A 17,385-nucleotide genomic window follows, 5' to 3' on the forward strand; every position below is an offset into this window, starting at 1 on the left:
GCAATAAATACATATCTGTCAATAATTTCCTTAAATGTCAATGGACTACATGCTCCAGTCAAAACACACCGAGTGGCAGATTGGATAAAAACAAAACAAAACAAGAGCCTACAATGTGTTGCCTACAAGAGACCCACTTTAGGGCAAAGGATACACACAGAGTGAAAGTGAGGGCATGGAAAAAGATATTTCACGCAAACAGAAATGACAAGAAAGCAGGGGTCACAATACTCATATCAAACAAAATAGACTTTAAAACAAAGGCTGTAAAAAAAGATAAAGAAGGACGCTATATACTAATAAAAGATAAACATAAGAAGAGGATATTACACTCGTCAACATATATGCACCTTATATAGGAGCACTCAAATACATAAAACAAATAACAGACATAAAGAGAAGAACTGACAGGAATACAATAATAGTAGTAGTAGGAGACTTTAACACCCCACTCAGGGCCTCTAGACAGAGAATCAATAAGGCAACAGAGATCCCAAATGATACAAGAGAACCGTTAGACTTAACTGACATTACATCCCAAAAAACCAGAATACACATTCTTTTCAAATGCATATAGAACATTACCACACACTAGGGTGCAAATCAAGCCTAAATAAATTTAAGAGTATGGAAATTATCTCAATCATCTTTTCTGACCACAATGGCATGAAACTAGAAATTAAACACAGAAAAAGAAATGAGAAAATAATGATTACATGGAGACTAAAAAACATGTTACTAAAAAACCAATGGGTCAATGATGAAATCAAAGAGGAAATTAAAAAATACCTTGAAACAAATGACAATGAAAACACAACCAGACAAAATCTATGGGATGCAGCAAAAGCAGTTCTTAGAGGGAAGTTCATAGCAATACAGGCCTTCCTCAAAAAACAAGAAAACTCAAATAACCTAATCTACCACTTAAAAGAATTAGAAAAAGAAGAACAAATATACCTAAATTCAGCAGAAGGAAGGAAATAATAAAGATCAGAGAGGAAATAAATAAAGATTTAAAAAACAATAGAAAAAAGATCAATAAAACCAAGAGCTGGTTCTTTGGAAGGATAAACAAGATTGACAAACCTCTGGCCATGCTCACCAAAAAGAAAAGAGAGAGAACCCAAATAAACAAAATAAGAAATTAAAAAGGAAACATAACAACTGATACTGCAGAAATACAAAAAACCATAAGGGAATACTATGAACAATTATATGCCAACAAATTCAACAACCTAGAAAAAATGGACAAGTTTCTAGAAACATACAGCCCACCAAAACTGCATCAAGAAGAAACAGAGAATGTGAACAGACCGATCACTAAAAGAGAAACAGAATCTGTAATTTTCTTCCCTTTCTTTCTTTCTTTCTTTCTTTCTTTATTGGCCTCACCATGCAGCATGCGGGATCTTAGTTCCCCGACCAGGGACCGAACCCGTGCCCCCCTGCAGTGGATGCATGGAATCCTAACCACTGGACCGCCAGGGAATTCCCTAGAATCTGTAATTTTTAAAAACTCCCTACAGGGACTTCCCTGGTGGTGCAGTGGTTAAGACACCACACTCCCAATGCAGGGGGTCTGGGTTCGATTCCTGGTCAGGGAACTAGAGCCCACATGCATGCTACAACTAAGAGTTCACATGCCACAACTAGAGAGCCCATGTGCTGCAACTAAGGAGCTGACGAGCTGCAACTAAAGAGCCGGTGAGCCGCAACTAAGGAGCCCTTGAGCTACAACTAAGGAGCCTGCCTGCCGCAACTAAGGAGCCCATGTGCCGTGACCAAGGAGCCCACATGCCACAACTCAGACCCACTGCAACCAAATAAATAAAATAAATAAAAATTAAAAACTCCCTACAAACACAAGTCCAGGACCAGATGGCTCCTCAGGTGAATTCTACTAAATATATAAAAAAGAACTTCTACCGATCCTTCTCCAACTCTTCCAAAAAAAATGGAAGAGAAGGGAACACTACCAAAGACATACTATGAAACCACCATCACCCTGATACCAAAACCAGACAAAGACACCACCAAAAAAGAAAATTACAGGGCAATATCTCTGATGAATATAGATGCAAAAATTCTCAACAAAATATTAGCAAACCAAATCCAACAACACATAAAAAAAGATCATACACCAAGAACAAGTGGGATTCATCACAAGTTCACAAGGATGGTTCAGCATATGCAAATCAATGTGATACACCACATAAATAAAAGACAAAAACCACATGATCATCTCAATAGATGCAGAAAAAGCATTTGACAAAATTCAACCTCCATTCATGATTAAAACTCTCACTAAAGTGGGTAAAAAAGGAACATAACATAATAAAAGCTATTCATGACAAACCCACAGCCAATATATGATAACTTTCTTTTTTGGCTGTGCCAGGCAGCATGTGGGATCTTAGTTTTCTGGCCAGGGATTGAGCCCATGACCCCTGCCTTGGAAGCACAGAGTCTTAACCACTGGACCGCCAGGGAAGTCCCACCCACAGCCAATATAATACTCAATGGTGAAAAGCTGAAAGCCTTCCTGCTAAAATCTGGAACAAGACAAGGATGCCCACTCTCACCTCTTCTATTCAACATAGTATTGGAAGTCCTAGCCACAAAAGAAACAGAAGATATTCAAATTGGAAAGGAAGAAGTAAAATTGTCATTATATGCAGATGATATGATACTATATATAGAAAAACCTTAAGACTCCACACAAAAACTACCAGAACTAATAAATGAATTCAGCAAGGTACCAGGATACAAGATTACATACAGAAATTGGTTGCATTTCTTTACACCAACAATAAAATATCAGAAAGGGAATGTAAAAGAAAAATACAGTTTAAAATCGCACCCCCAGGGACTTTCCCAGTGGTGCAGTGGTTAAGAATCCACCTGCCAATGCAGTGTACACAGGTTTGATCCCTGGCCTGGGAAGATCCCACATGCCACAGAGCAACTAAGCCTGCGAGCCACAACTACTGAGCCCTCGTGCCACAACTACTGAAGCCCGTGCACCTAGAGCCCGTGCTCTGCAACAAGAGAAACCACTGCAATGAGAAGCACTTGCACCACAATGAAGAGTAGCCCCTGCTCGCCGCAACTAGAGAAAGCCCGCGTATGGCAACAAAGACCCAATGCAGCCAAAATTAAATAAATAAAATAAATAAATTTATTTAAAAAATAGCACCTCCAAAAATAAAATACTTAGGAATAAACCTGACCAAGAAGGTGAAAATCTTATATACTGAGAACTATGAAACATTAATAAAAGAAATTGAAGATGATTCAAAGAAATGGAAAGATATCCCATGCTCTTGGACTGGAAGAATTAATATTGTTAAAATGGCCATACTACCCAAAGCAATCTACAGATTTAATGTGATCCCTATCAAATTACCCATGTTTCACAGAACTAGAACAGGTAATCATAAAATTCATATGCAACCATAAAAGTCCCAGGATTGCCAAAGCAATCCTGAAGGAAAAGAACAAAGCAGGAGGTATAACCCTCCCAGACTTCAGACAATACTACAAAGCTACAGTAATCAAAACAGCATGGTATTGGCACAAAAACAGATATATGGGTCAAGGGAATAGAATAGAGAGCCCAGAAATAAACCTACACACCTACAATCAATTAATCTTTGACAAAAGAGGCAAGAATATACAATGGGAAAAAGACAGGCTCGGTTTGCAGGGCAGAAGTTGAGACACAGATGTAGAGAACAAACATATGGACACCAAGGGGGGAAAACCGCAGTGGGGTGGGGATGGTGGTGTGCTGAATTGGGTGATTGGGATTGACATGTATACACTGATGTGTACAAAATTGATGACTGATAAGAACATGCAGTACAAACAAACAAAAAAAACAACTAACACTAAACCTTCTTTGGGTTATTTGTATGGAAATATGTTAATATAAATGTTTCAGAAAAAAAAAAAAAAGACAGGCTCTTCAGCAAGTGGTGTTGCGAAAGTTGGAGAGCTGCGTGTAAATCAATGAAGTTAGAACACACCCTCACACCATGCACAAAAATGAACTCAAAATGGCTTAAAGACTTCAACATAAGACCTAACACCACAAAGCTCCTAGAAGAAATCACAGGCAAAACATTCTCTGACATAAATTGTACCAATGTTTTCTTAGGTCAGTCTCCCAAGGCAATAGAAATAAAAACAAAAATAAACAAATGAGACCCAGTCAAACTTACAAGCTTTTGAACAGCAAAGGAAACCATAAATAAAACAAAAAGGCAACCTACAGAATGTGTGAAAATATTTACAAATGATGTGACCGCCAAGGGCTTAATTTCCAAAAGATCCAAACAGCTCATACAACTCAACAACAAAAAAACAAACAGCCCAATTGAAAAATGGGCAGAAGACCTAAATAGACATTTCTCCAAAGAAGAAATACAGATGGCCAATAGGCACGTGAAAAGATGCTCAACATTGCTAATGATTAGAGAAATGCAAATCAAAACTACGAGGTACCACCTCACACCAGTCAGAATGGCCATCATTAAAAAGTCTACAAATAATAAATGCTGGAGATGGTGCGGAGGAAAGTGAATCCTCCTACACTGTTGGTGGGAATGTAAGTTGTGCAGCCACTGTGGAAAACAGTATGAAGGTTCCTCAGAAAACTAAAAATAGAATTACCATATGATGTAGCAATCCCACTCCTGGCCATATATCCAGAGAAAACTATAATTTGAAAAGATACATGCACCCCAACGTTCACTGCAGCACTAGTTACAATAACCAAGACACAGAAACAACCAAAATGTCCACCAACAGATGAACAGAAGATGTGGTACATATATACAATGCAATATTACTCAGCTGTAAAAAAAAAAAAAAAAAGAACAAAATAATGCCATTTGCAGCAACATGGATGCAACTAAAGATTATCATACTAAGTGAAATAGATCAGAAAGAGAAAAACAAATACCATATGATATCACTTATATGTGGAATCTAAAATATGACACAAACGAACCTGTCTATGAAACAGAAACAGAATCATGGACACAGAGAACAGATTGGTGTTTGCCAAGGGGGAGGGGTTTGGGGGAGGGAGGGAGTGGGAGGTTGGGGTGAGCAGATGCAAGCTTTTATATACAGAATGGATAAACAACGTGGTCCTACTGTACAGCACAGAGAACTATACTCAATATCCTGTGATAAACCATAGTGCAAAAGAATATTAAAAAATGTGTGTGTGTATGTATATGTATACGTGTATATATATATATATAACTGAATCACTTTGCCGTACAGCAGAAATTAACACAACACTGTAAGTCAACTATACTTCAATAAAAAATATATTGATAAACCAAAAAAAAAGAATGAAAGAGAAATTAAGACACTTCCAGATAAACAAAAGCTGGAATAGTTCACTGCCAGCAGACCTGCTCTACAGAAATGTTAAAGGAGTCCTTCACGGTGAAATGAAAGGATGCTAGACTGTGATTCAAAGCCATAAGTAAAATAAGGAACACCAGTGTCTTAGTCAACTCGGATGCCACAACATTTTATCACAGGCTGAAGGGCTTAAACAACATTTACTCCTCTCAGTTCTGGGGGCTGGGAAGCCTGAGATCAAAGTGCTAGCAGATTGGTGAGGGTCCTCTTCCAGGCTTGCAAAAGGCCAATTTCTTGTTGTGTCCTCACATGGTGGAGCGAGAGAAAGAGATCTCTCTTGTGTCTCTTCTTATTAAGAGCACTAATCACATCCTGAGAGCTCTACCCTCAATACCTAATCACCCCCAAAGGCTCCACCTCCAAATACCATCCCATTGCGGGTTGGGGCTTCAACACATGAATTTTGGGGGACACAATTCAGTCAACAGCAAATAGTAAAGGTAAATACATAGGTAAGCATAAAAGCCACTATTATTGAACTTTGGTTTGTAACTCCACTTTTTCTAATATTATTTAAGAGACAAATGCACACAATAATCATTATAAATCTTTGAACACAATATATAAAGATGTAATCTGTGAAAATAACAATCTAAAGGAGGGACAGAGGGGCTTCCCTGGTGGCGCAGTGGTTAAGAATCTGCCTGCCAATGCAGGGGACACGGGTTCAATCCCTGGCCCAGGAAGATCCCACATGCTGTGGAGCAACTAAGCCCGTGCGCCACAACTACTAAGCCTGCGTTGTAGAGCCTGTGAGCCACAACTAGTAAAGCCTGCATGCCACAACTACTGAACCCCACGCACCTAGAGCCCGTGTTCTGCAACAAGAGAAGCCACGACAATGAGAAGCCCGGACACCACAACGAAGAGTAGCCCCCGCTCGCTGAAACTAGAGAAAGCCCACACACAGCAACAAAGACCCAACACAGCCAAAAAAAACCAAACAAACAAATTAATTAATTAATTTTAAAAATAATTTAAAAAATAAAGGAGGGACAGAGATATACAGGAGCAGGGTGTTTGTATATTATTGAAACTAACTGGTATTATTTATATAATACAAAAATGGTATTATTAAATGCCATTTAAATGGTATTATTTAAATAAGTTTAACCTAGGTTGTCATAAGATGTTAACTGTAATCCCCAAGGTAACCACAAACAAATAACTAAAAAACATATGGAAAAAGAAAATGGAATCAAGACGGTATGCTTAAAAAAATTAAGTAAATACAAAAGCAGACAGTAATGGAAGAACTAAGGAACAACAAAAACAAAAAATCACACACACAGAAGACATACATAAAACAATAAATGTAGAAGTAAATCCAAAAGAGAGCTGGGGTGGCTATACTAATATCAGACAAAATAGAATGTAACTTAAAAATTGTTACAAGAATCAATGAAAGACATTATATATTGATTTGTTACAAGAATCAATGGAAGACATTATATATTGATTTTTTAAGATTATATATATATATCTCCATCAAGGAGATATAAAAATTATAAACATATACACACATATACACACCAAATTACATACACCAAAACGTATGATCTAAAAACCGACAGAATTGAAGGGAGAAATAGATAGTTCTACAACAACAGTTGGAAACATCAATTCCCCACTTTCATAATGGATGGAACAATGGGACAGAAATTCAGTACGGAAATGGAGGACTTGAACACTATAAACTAGTTAGATCTAACAGACATACACAGAACATTTCACGCAACAACAGCAGAATAAACATTCTTCTCATGTGTACATGGAACATTCTCAAGAATAGATAATTCACTAGGCCATGAAACAAGTCCCAGTAAATTTGAAAAGACTGAAATAACACAAATGATCTTCTCTGACAACATTGGAATGAAGCTAGAAATCAGTAACAGAAAGGAAAGTGGAAAATTCCAAACACGTGGAAATTAAAGAACACACTCTTAAATAACCAATGAGTCAAAGAAGAAATCACAAAGGAAATTTTGGAAATTCTTGGAGACTACAGAAAATGAAAAACTTATAGGATGCAGTGAATACAGTACTCCAAGGGAAACTTATAGACGTAAATGCCTGCTACACAAAAAACAATGAAATCAATAACCCAACTTCACACCTTAAGGAACAAGAAAAAGAAGAGAAAACTAAACCCAAAGCCACTAGAAGTTAGGCTTTGGGTTTAGTTTAAAGGATAAAGATTGGAGTGGAGATACATGAAATAATCAACAGAATCAGCAAAACAAGCTGGTTCTTTGAAAAGATCAATAAAGTGGACAATTCTTTATGTAGGCTAAGAAAAAAGAGAAGACTCAAATTACTATCATCAGTAGTGAACAAGGGGACATTACTATGGGTTTTGCAGAAATAAGAAGAGGTTATACAATAAACAACGGCAGTATATTAGAAAACCTATATGAAATGGACAGATACCTAGAAACACACAAATTACCCAAACTGACCCAAGAAGAAATAAGAATAGATCTGTAAGAAATAAAGAGATTGAGTCAGTAATCAAAAACATCCCAAGAAAGAAAGCCCAGGAACAGATGGCTTCACAGGTGAATTCCACCAAACATTAAGGAATTAACACTAATCCACTCCAAACTCTTGCAAAAAGCAGAAGAGAAAGGAACACCTCTGAAGTTATTGGACATGCCCTAAATTATGAGGATAGCATAATCCTGATTCCAAAGTCAGACAAAGACACCAAAGAAAAAAACTATAGACCAGTATTTTATGAATACAGATGCAAATATCCTCAAGAAAATACTAGCAAATATCACTCATATGTGGAATCTAATTTTTAAAAATGATACAAATGAACTTATTTACAAAACAGAAATGGACTTACAGATATCGGAAACAAATTTATGGTTGCCAAAGGGGAAACGGGGCGGGGGGATAAATCAGGAGCTTAGGATTAACATACACACACTACTATATATTAAATAACCAACAAGAACGTACTGTATAGCACAGGGACCACTACTCAATATTCTGTGATAATCTCTATGAGAAAAGAATCTGAAAAAGAGTGGATATATGTATATGTATAACTGAAACACTTTGCTGTACACCCGAAACTAACACAACATTGTAAATCAGCTATAAATCAATAAAATATTTTTCAAAAAAGAAAGGAAATACTAGCAAGCTGAATCCAGCAGCACATTAAAATGATTATACACCACGATCACGCAGGACTTATCGGAGGAATTAGAAGGGTGGTTCCACACACAGAAATCAATCAGTGTAATACACCACATGAATAGAAGGAAGGGAAAAAATACCAAATGATCATCTCAACTAATGCAGAAAAAGCATTCGATAAAATTCAGCATCATTTCATGATAAAACATTTTAAAACCAGGAATAGGGACTTCGCTGGTGGTCCAGCGGTAAAGAATCCGCCTTCCAATGCAGGGGACGCAGGTTCGATCCCTAGTCAGGGAACTAATATGCCACATGCTGTGGGGAAACTAAGCCCGTGCACCACAACTACTGAGCTCGAGCCCCTCAACTAGAGAGCCTGCCTGCCGCAAACTATAGAGCCCACGCACCCTGGTGCCCAGGCGCCACAACTAGAGGAGACAAAATCCGCACAGCACAACTAGAGAGAAGCCTGCACACTGCAATGAAGAGCCCACGCGCCACAACGAAAGATCCTGTAAGCCTCAACGAAGATCCCACGTGCCGCAACTAAGAACAGACGCAACCAAAAATTAATAAAATAAATAATAAATCTTAAAAGAAAAACAAGGAATAGAAGGAGTATACCTCAGCAGGCCCCAAGCTAGTATCCCAAATACCCAAAGCTCATATAATAATCAGTGATGAAAGACTGAAAATTCTTCCTCTAAAATCTGGAACAAGACAAGGAGGTCCATTTTCACCACTTCTATTCAATATTATAGTAAAAGTTCTAGTCAGAGAAAGAAATAAAAGGCATTCAAATTAGACAGGAAGAAGTAAAACTATCTCTATTTGCAGATGACTAGATGTCGTATGTAGAAAGTCCTAATAAAGAAGTTCAGCAAAATTGTAGGATACCAGATCAGTATTTTTTTAATGACTTGTACTTCTATACACTAGCAATGAACAATCTGAAAAGGAAATTTATAAGATAACCTCACTTACAATAGCATCAAAAATAATAAAATACTTAGGAATAAATTCAATCAAGTCCAAGATCTGTATACCCCAAACCACAAAACCCTTCTGAAAGACATTAAAGATGACTTAAATAAATGGAAAGACATCTTGTGAAACTTAATACTGTTAAGATGGCAATATTCCCCAAGCATTCTACAGATTCAACACAATCCCTACTAAAATCCCAACATTCTTTTCTGCAGAAATAGAAAAAGTGATCCTAAAATTCATATAGAGTTGCTAGTGAAAAATAGTCAAAGAGTCGAAACAATCTTAAAAAAGAACAGAGTTGGAGGACCCACACCTCTCAATTTCAAAACATACTACAAAGCTCCAGTTTTCAAGACATTATGCTTCTGGCATGAGGTCAGACATAGGGATCACTGGAATAAAATTGAGAGTCCAGATATTAACCATACAACTGGTTTCATCAAGGGTGCCAACACAATTCAATGGGGAAAGAATAGGCCTTTCAACAAATGGTGCTGGGAAATCTGGATATCCACATGCAAAACAATGAAGTTGAACCCTTATCACATCCATATAAAAATTAACTCAGGGCTTCCCTGGTGGCGCAGTGGTTGAGAGTCTGCCTGCTAATGCAGGGGACACGGGTTCGAGCCCTGGTCTGGGAGGGTCCCACATGCCGCGGAGCAACTAAGCCCGTGAGCCACAACTACTGAGCCTGCGCATCTGGAGCCTGTGCTCCGCAACGAGAGAGGCCGCGATAGTGAGAGGCCCGCGCACTGCGATGAAGAGTGGCCCCCGCTTGCCGCAACTAGAGAAAGCCCTAGCACAGAAACGAAGATCCAACATAGCAATCAATCAATCAATTAATCAATCGATAAATAAATCTTTAAAAGTAAAATAAAAAAAAGAAATCACACTCTAATTAAAAAAAAATTAACTCAAATTGGATCAAAGCCTTAAATCTAAGAGCTGAAACTATAAAACGATTAGAAGGAAACATAGGTGTAAACCTTCATGATCTTGAATTTGGTAATGGTTTCTTACATGTGACACTACAAGCATGAGCATAAAGAAAAATTAATTGAAACTCATCAGCATTAAAAACTTTTGTGCATCAAAGGACACAATCGAGAAAGTGAAAAGACAACCTACAGGATGGGAGAAAAAATTTGCACATCATATATCTAATGATGTCTAGTATCCAGAATACGTAAAGAGTTCTTACAACTGAACAACAAAAAGGCATGCAACCCAAGTAAAAAATGGGCAAAGGATTTGAACAGTGATTTCTCCAAAGACAAACACACATCCAACAAGCACATGAAAAGATGTCCAACATCACTAGCCATTAGGAAAATGCAAATCGAAACCTGAGTAAGCTTTCACTGTTAGGGCCCGGGTTCGATCCCTGTTAGGGGAACTGCAATCCCACAAGCCTTTCTGCGTGGCAAAAAACAAAAAAACAAACACACACCTCAGTGAGATATTTCACACCAACCAGGATGGGGCTAGTTCTGTTTTTTTTTGGTTTTTGTTTTTTTAAGAGAAAACAGGTGTTGGCGAGGAGGTGGAGAAACTGGAACCCTCATATATTGCTAATGGGAATGCAAAATAGGCAACCACTGTGGAAAATGGCTTGGTGAGTCCTCAAAAAATTAAACACAGACTCACCACATGACCCAGCAATTCCACTCCTAGGTATACACCCAAAGGAACTGAAAATAGGGAGTCAAACACTTGTACACAAGTGTTCACAGCAACACTAGTCACAATAGGCAAGTAGTGGAAGCAACCTAAACGCCCATCAGCAGATGAATGGATAAGCAAAATGTGACATATCTATATAATGGAACATTATTCAGCCATAAAAGAGAATGAAGTCCTGACACCTACTACAATGTGGGTGAACCCTGAAAACATTATTCTAAGTGAAAGAAGCCAGATCCCAAAGGCCACGTGTTGTATGGCTGGCGGTTGCCAGGTGGCTGAAGAAGGAGGACTAGGGAGTAATTACTTAATCATTACTTAATGGGTACCAGGTTTTCTCCCGTGGTGATGATAATATACTGGAACTTGATAAAGGTGGTGGTAGTACCTTAAATGGTTAGTTTCATGTTATGTGAATTTTTCTTCAATTAAAAAAAAATTAAGCATAATCTATAGGACCTATTTTAACTTTCCTCCCTGCGAAAAAGAAAAGTGAAAAACAAACGCGACTTACCTTGTTCCTGGGATGGAAGACCCTCCAGGGTGACGGTGTCGGCTAAGCCGAAGTGCAGCGTATTCCGAGCCAAGCTCACAGGAGGACCAGCGCGGGATGAAGTAACTTGGAAGCTCGTTTTGCCGAATAACCCTACGATAACCCTCAAACTTCTGAGGACGCGCAGCACCGAGTGGGGCCTCTCCTTTCCGGACACCACGCTCCGCCGGGGCTGCAGACCGGTGGCCACGCAGGACGGTCCCCGGAGGACGACGGGAGCTGGACGGGTTAGGGTTCGAGCTGGACGGTCCGAGCTGGACGGCCGGGGGCGCTCCCTCCCTGGCTGCAGCGCCGCGGCCGGCCGCCGGGGAGCGGTGGTGGCCCGCGCTCCGCAGGCCTGGCCCGAGGCCGGCACGGGGTCCTGCAAGTATCCGGCCGCGAACCCCTCACGTTCCCCGACCTCTCCAGGCCCCGAGCCGCCTAAGGGAGCGTCAGCCCGGGGTCCGCGGGGGCGACCGAGGCGCTGCCTCCCGACCTCCTTCCCGCTCTGACGCCCCTCGGACCTCACGCGCTCCAAGGCGCCCCGGAGGCCGCGCCCCCAGGCCACGCTCCGTGCTAGGACGCCTCGCTGACCACGCCCCCGCGTCCACGGCCAGGCCCCTCACCTGCCCGGCCCTCGATGGCCCCGCCCCCCGCCCGCTCCAGGCCACACCCCATCCGCCCCGCTCCTCGGCCCAGGCCCCGCCCAGCGGCCTGCTTTGCCCTCCAGGGCTCCGCCCCGCCGACACCGCCCCTCTCCGGCCCCGCCTCTCTCCGGGCCCCGCCCAGGCCCCGCTCCGCCGGCCCCCAGAGCGCAGACACTCCCCCTATGGGGCCTCGCCCTCTCAGGCCCCGCCCCGCAGGTACCATCCCTCTCAGGCCTCGCCCCGCCGGCAGCCAGAGTGCAGAGCCCTGGGATGGAGCTGGAGGCGTGGGTGCTGCGCGCGGCGGGCGGCTTCGGCCGGTCCCGGTGCCTGCTGGCCGCCGCCTCGTGGCTGCCGTGCGTGGCGCTGGGATTGGCGCTGGGCTCGGAGCTGCTGCTCACCGCGCTGCCCGCGAAGCACTGCGGGCCGGACCCCGCGCTCGCCCCCGGCCCCTGCCTACCGCTGAGCTACCCCGAGCCCGCGCCCCGCGTCCGCCCCAACGGCACGCGGTCCTGCACGCGCGGCTGGCACTACGCGCTGCCCGCCGCCGGCCTGCTGCGCAGCCCGGTCACCCAGGTCTTCTGCACCTGCTCCTCCATCCCCCGCCTCGTCCTCTGCTTCCCTGCTCTTTCTCCCCCTCCCTCCGTCCCCCTGCCCTCAGCGCCCTTCCTCTGTTCCCCCTCCTCCGGTCCCGCCTCGCTCTTCGGCCCTTGATCGACCGGGTCTGTGGTACTGGGGCTTTCGATTGCGGGGGGGGGTCAGCCCCCTCCTGTCTGACGGTGCAGCAGGTGTCTAAGTAGGCAGGGTGCCGGGCCTAAAGGCAGGGTCTGAGGCTGGGGGCTGCCAAGGTGGGCAGGCAGTCCGGGAGGGAGGCGGTAGTAAGCTGAAGGTTTGAGCAGGTAGGTCCCCAGCGGTCAGCAGGGCCTGGAGTTCCCTTCGGTGCCATTAACATTCTAGCAACCTGTGACTTTGGGCTATGCAGGTGTCCAGACTGGGCTCCCAAGACTTTTGAGTCAAGAGAGTGATTGGGTCAGTTCCGTTTTTGAAGAGCAGACCTCCCACCTGTAAGGTGTGTGCAGGCTGGCCTAGGGGCAGGGACACCAAGGACGTATCCCAGGGCTCCAGGGGCGAAGCCGGTAACAGGGCCTCCGTCCCCACCCTCTGGCTAGGCCAGCCCACCCTGCCTTCCTCTTGGCAGCCTCTGCCCCGCAGCCCCAGCCCCTGCCCCTGGGAGAAGGGGCCCCGGGTGGAAACTTGGACAGGGTTGCCACATCCCTGCCAGGCCCATCTGGGGCCCTGACCCGGCTGGGCTTCCTCCTTCTGGCCGCCTGTTTGGTGTAGTGATGGATCCTCGCCCACCAGCTTTCACAAGTAGTCGGATTTTAAAATAAAAACTCTGACGTAGTGTGACCCAAAAGAGTGTGTTAAGCTTGAGGAGAAGACACAGAGTAGGCTGGGAGGTGCAAAGCTGAGGTCAAGGGCCCTTGGCCAGGAAAAGCCGGTGAGCATGGCCCTACAGCCTGTTCCGGGAGTGGCTCTTGAAGTGCACAGGCGAGGGGAGGGGCGGGAGAGGCCCTGGGGCCAGCCTGGCAGCAGAGTGATGGCTGGAGAAAGGCAGGTGCAACCCCGTCCAGAGCAAAGGAGAAACCAGACTTGGGGCTCCATGCAGGTGTCCTGGGGACTCCAGGCCTTTACCCACTGGGGGCACAGACCAGGAATTGTCTAGTTCCACGTGAAGACCACCAGGGTCAGGAGGCCACGCTGTGTGACCCTGAGCAAGTCCCTTGCCTCTCTGTGCCTGTTTCCCCTTGTCTCCAGGGAGCAATCGGAACAGGATATCTAGGGTCCCTTCCAGCGTGACATTCTGGGAACTCCAGCAGGGGTAGGGGTCCTGGCTAGCTGACAGGTGACTGGTGTCCCCTACAGTGGAACCTCGTGTGTGAGGACGGCTGGAAGGTGCCACTGGAGCAGGTGGACCACCTCCTGGGCTGGTTGCTGGGCTGTGTCCTCCTGGGCCCTGGCTGTGACCGGTGAGGCACTGCCCCTCCCCTTCTGCCCTGGCAGCCCTCCCCTGAGCCCTCCTGACCCAAATCCACGTGTGTCCCCTGCTGCCCACTAGATTTGGCCGCCGGGCTGTGTTTGTGGGCTCCCTGGTGCTGGCCACGGGCCTGGGGGCCAGCAAGGCCCTGGCCACTGGCTTTCCTGCCCTGCTGGTTTTGCGGCTGCTTCGTGGGGGGGCCTTAGCAGGGGCCTCCCTCGCCCTCCACGTGGCTCGTGAGTACCGTGGGGGGCTCTGGGGGGCGCCCACTCAGGCTAGGCCTCTGACCCACCGGAGGGTGCCTTTCTGGCGCTCCAGTTGAGGGCCCTTCCCCAGAAGGTGGGCGGGGAACCGTTTGCTCTGCGGGCTCTGCTTTCTGTGCGCAGGCCCGGGTGCCAGAGCGAGCGGCGCGTTGGCCTCAGATGTCCAGGCCCTGGGCAGGCCAGCGACTGATCCCCACAGCCCTGGACAGAGCAGCCCTCCCGAGAGGCCTGGGCCTCAGGCCGTCTGTGTCTGCCCAGGCCTGGAGCTGTGTGACGCCCCGCACCGCCTGGCTTTCTCCACGGGGGCCGGCCTCTTCTCTGTGGCGGGCATGCTGCCGCGGCCCGGCCTGGCCCTGCTCCTGGACGACTGGCGCCTTCCGCAGGGGCTGAGCGCCCTGGCAACGGGACTCCTGCTGCCCTTTTGGGGGTGAGTGAGAGGGGTTCACATCCACTGTGGAGGCCACGTGTGTTGCTTCCCTCTGACCTCCATGCAGCACCAGGAAGATGGGCAGGGGACAGAGACACAGGGACACACAGAGCCACGCGCTGTGCTTCGCCCCTGGGTCCTTCTCTACCGGGAGGTCCCTTGGCATCCTCCCCCAAACCCCGCAGGTTTCCAGCCCTGTTCCCCGAGTCTCCCTGCTGGCTGCTGGCCACGGGGCAGCCGGCCCGAGCCAGGAAGATCTGTGGCGCTTTGCGGAAGCCAGCGGTGTGGACCCCAAGGACAGCTCGGAGAAGGAGAGCTCCCTGGCTACGGGTAATGGACCAGCCAGGGAGAAGGGAGACCTGGGTACTGGAGGAGGAAGGAGAGGTGTCACCCCTTCATGCCCCATTATGTCCCCGGGGCCCCAGAGCTGGACGTGCTGTGTGCAGGGAGCCCCCAGCCCCGGCACCGCTCGGTCCGGGAACTCCGGCATACCCGCGTCGTCTGGTGACACGGACTCATCCTGGGCTTCAGTTCATGAGGAAGGGAGGGTGTGGGTGGGCGAAGGGGAGGGAGGGATCTTTGCCTTCCCCCTGGGGTGAGAGTCCCCGGCTCTGGCTGGGCCTGCAGCTTTGCCGTGCCTCCCAGGCTGATCGGCGGGGGTATCAGCGCCAGCTTCCTGCGCAACCTGGCCACGCGTGACCCCGCCTTCTATTGGCCCTACTTCCTGGAGGCCAGCCTGGAGGCAGCGGCCACCGTCTTGCTGCTCCTGACAGCAGACCTCTGGGGGCGCCACCCAGTCCTGGCCTGGCATCCCTGCTGCTCCTTGCAGGGGCCCAGTGTGAGTGCGGGGGCCCTGCAGGCTGGCAGAGTTGTCACGTGTGGCTGGGGGTTTGCCCAGTGGTGGGGGGGATCCCAGAGAGGCAGGCACAGGGCACGAGGCATTCGGATGAGGCTGCAGTTCTTCTCTCCCCACCCACCTCCCCAGTGTGCACCTGGGGAAACTGAGGCCCAAAGAGGTGAGGGCCAAAAAGACTCTACGTGAAGGGGCTTAATATAAGGGCTCGGTTTGGACGGGGGGCAGTGTGCAACCACTGACCCCAAGTGCAGGAGCAGAGGTGGAAGGCTGGGGAGGCCCGGGTCCCTGAGACGCTGGGGAGGGGAGGGAGGGAGTGTGGGCAGCGTGGGCGCCCTCTCCTCCTCCCCAGGCCTGCCTGGCTGGACGGTGCTGTCCGTCTCTGTCCTGGGGCTCCTGGCCTCCCAGGTGGTGTCCACCCTCAGCAGCCTCTTTTCAGCCGAGGGCTTCCCCACGGTGAGCAGGGTGCAGGGCCCTGCCTGTGCACCCCGCGCTCCCCACACTCCCCAGGTCCGTGCCCTCGGGACCAGAGTTTGGGTGTCTCTTTCTGGGTGGTGAGGGGGACAATGGCCACAGAAGAGTCTGCATATCAGCTCAGGAGTGGAGGAGGGGGTGGTCGGAAGTGAGAGCCCCCAGAGAGGGTCGGATTCCAGGGGAAAAATCCACTTTCAGTTTTCTAATGGAAAGGACAACGCTTGATCCAGGGCAGCTACCCCCCCAGATTTTGCAGGTGTTTTCCTGGGGCCCGCTAAGGGCCATCCACCCCAGGAGCGCCAGGTGCCCCGCTGGGCCGTGTCCCACCGCCCCCACTTGCAGGGGTGCCAGGCTGGGCCTGGTGCTGGGAGCTGGGTTCCTGGGCCAGGCGGCCGCCCTGCTCACCGACACGCATGGCCGGCACGGCTTCTTCCTGCAACACGTGGCCTTCACGTTCTCTGCCGTCCTCGCCCTGCCGTGCGTCCTGCTGCTGCCCGAGAGCCGTGGCCGCGCGCTGCCCCAGTCACTGCAGGACGCCGACCGCCTGCGCCGCTCCCCGCGCCTCTGGGGCCGCCCCCGCCAGGACCACCTGCCCCTGCTGCCAGCCTCCCTCCCCAGGGCCGGGACACAGCTGGTCCAGGAGGGGTGACCAGGCTGCAGAGACACGCCACCCGCCAGTACAGGCAGATGGGTCTCGGGAAGGAACGGGAGGGCGGTGGGAAGAGGGCCTCTTTGCCGGGGGCCCTGGTTCCCCCTCCACGTGGGGAGCATAAAGGCGTCCATGGAACTTGGCACCCTCGAGGGTTCTTCCCTCAGGCCGCACCCTTGGCTGAAGGGGGCTTCTGGTGTCCACCTCCCCCTCACAACCAGGCATCCACAG

At 47.5% G+C, this 17,385-nt stretch overlaps 2 protein-coding genes across 2 annotated transcripts in view; one reads left to right on the plus strand and one right to left on the minus strand.

Moving 5' to 3' along the window:
• The window catches only part of LOC130705731 (uncharacterized), a 44,015-nt gene extending 31,531 nt beyond the window's left edge, over positions 1-12,484 (minus strand). The window contains exons 1-2 of the mRNA XM_057534433.1: positions 12,433-12,484; positions 11,789-12,382 (exon numbers count right to left, since the gene is read on the minus strand). Coding sequence (XP_057390416.1) covers positions 11,789-12,382; positions 12,433-12,484 — 646 coding nt within the window. The remainder of the gene's footprint in view (positions 1-11,788; positions 12,383-12,432) is intronic.
• A 239-nt stretch (positions 12,485-12,723) lies between these two features.
• On the plus strand, positions 12,724-17,154 carry SLC22A31 (solute carrier family 22 member 31). Its single transcript, XM_028164061.2, is given in 11 exon segments — positions 12,724-13,026; positions 14,377-14,480; positions 14,570-14,724; positions 15,135-15,178; positions 15,364-15,433; positions 15,436-15,508; positions 15,604-15,708; positions 15,824-15,978; positions 15,981-16,016; positions 16,384-16,498; positions 16,848-17,154. Coding segments are annotated over 11 exon segments (1,467 nt in total).
• The last annotated feature ends 231 nt before the right edge of the window (positions 17,155-17,385 follow it).

The sequence above is a fragment of the Balaenoptera acutorostrata genome, chromosome 19 (assembly GCF_949987535.1).
Source record: "Balaenoptera acutorostrata chromosome 19, mBalAcu1.1, whole genome shotgun sequence".
NCBI classification, from domain to species: domain Eukaryota; kingdom Metazoa; phylum Chordata; class Mammalia; order Artiodactyla; family Balaenopteridae; genus Balaenoptera; species Balaenoptera acutorostrata.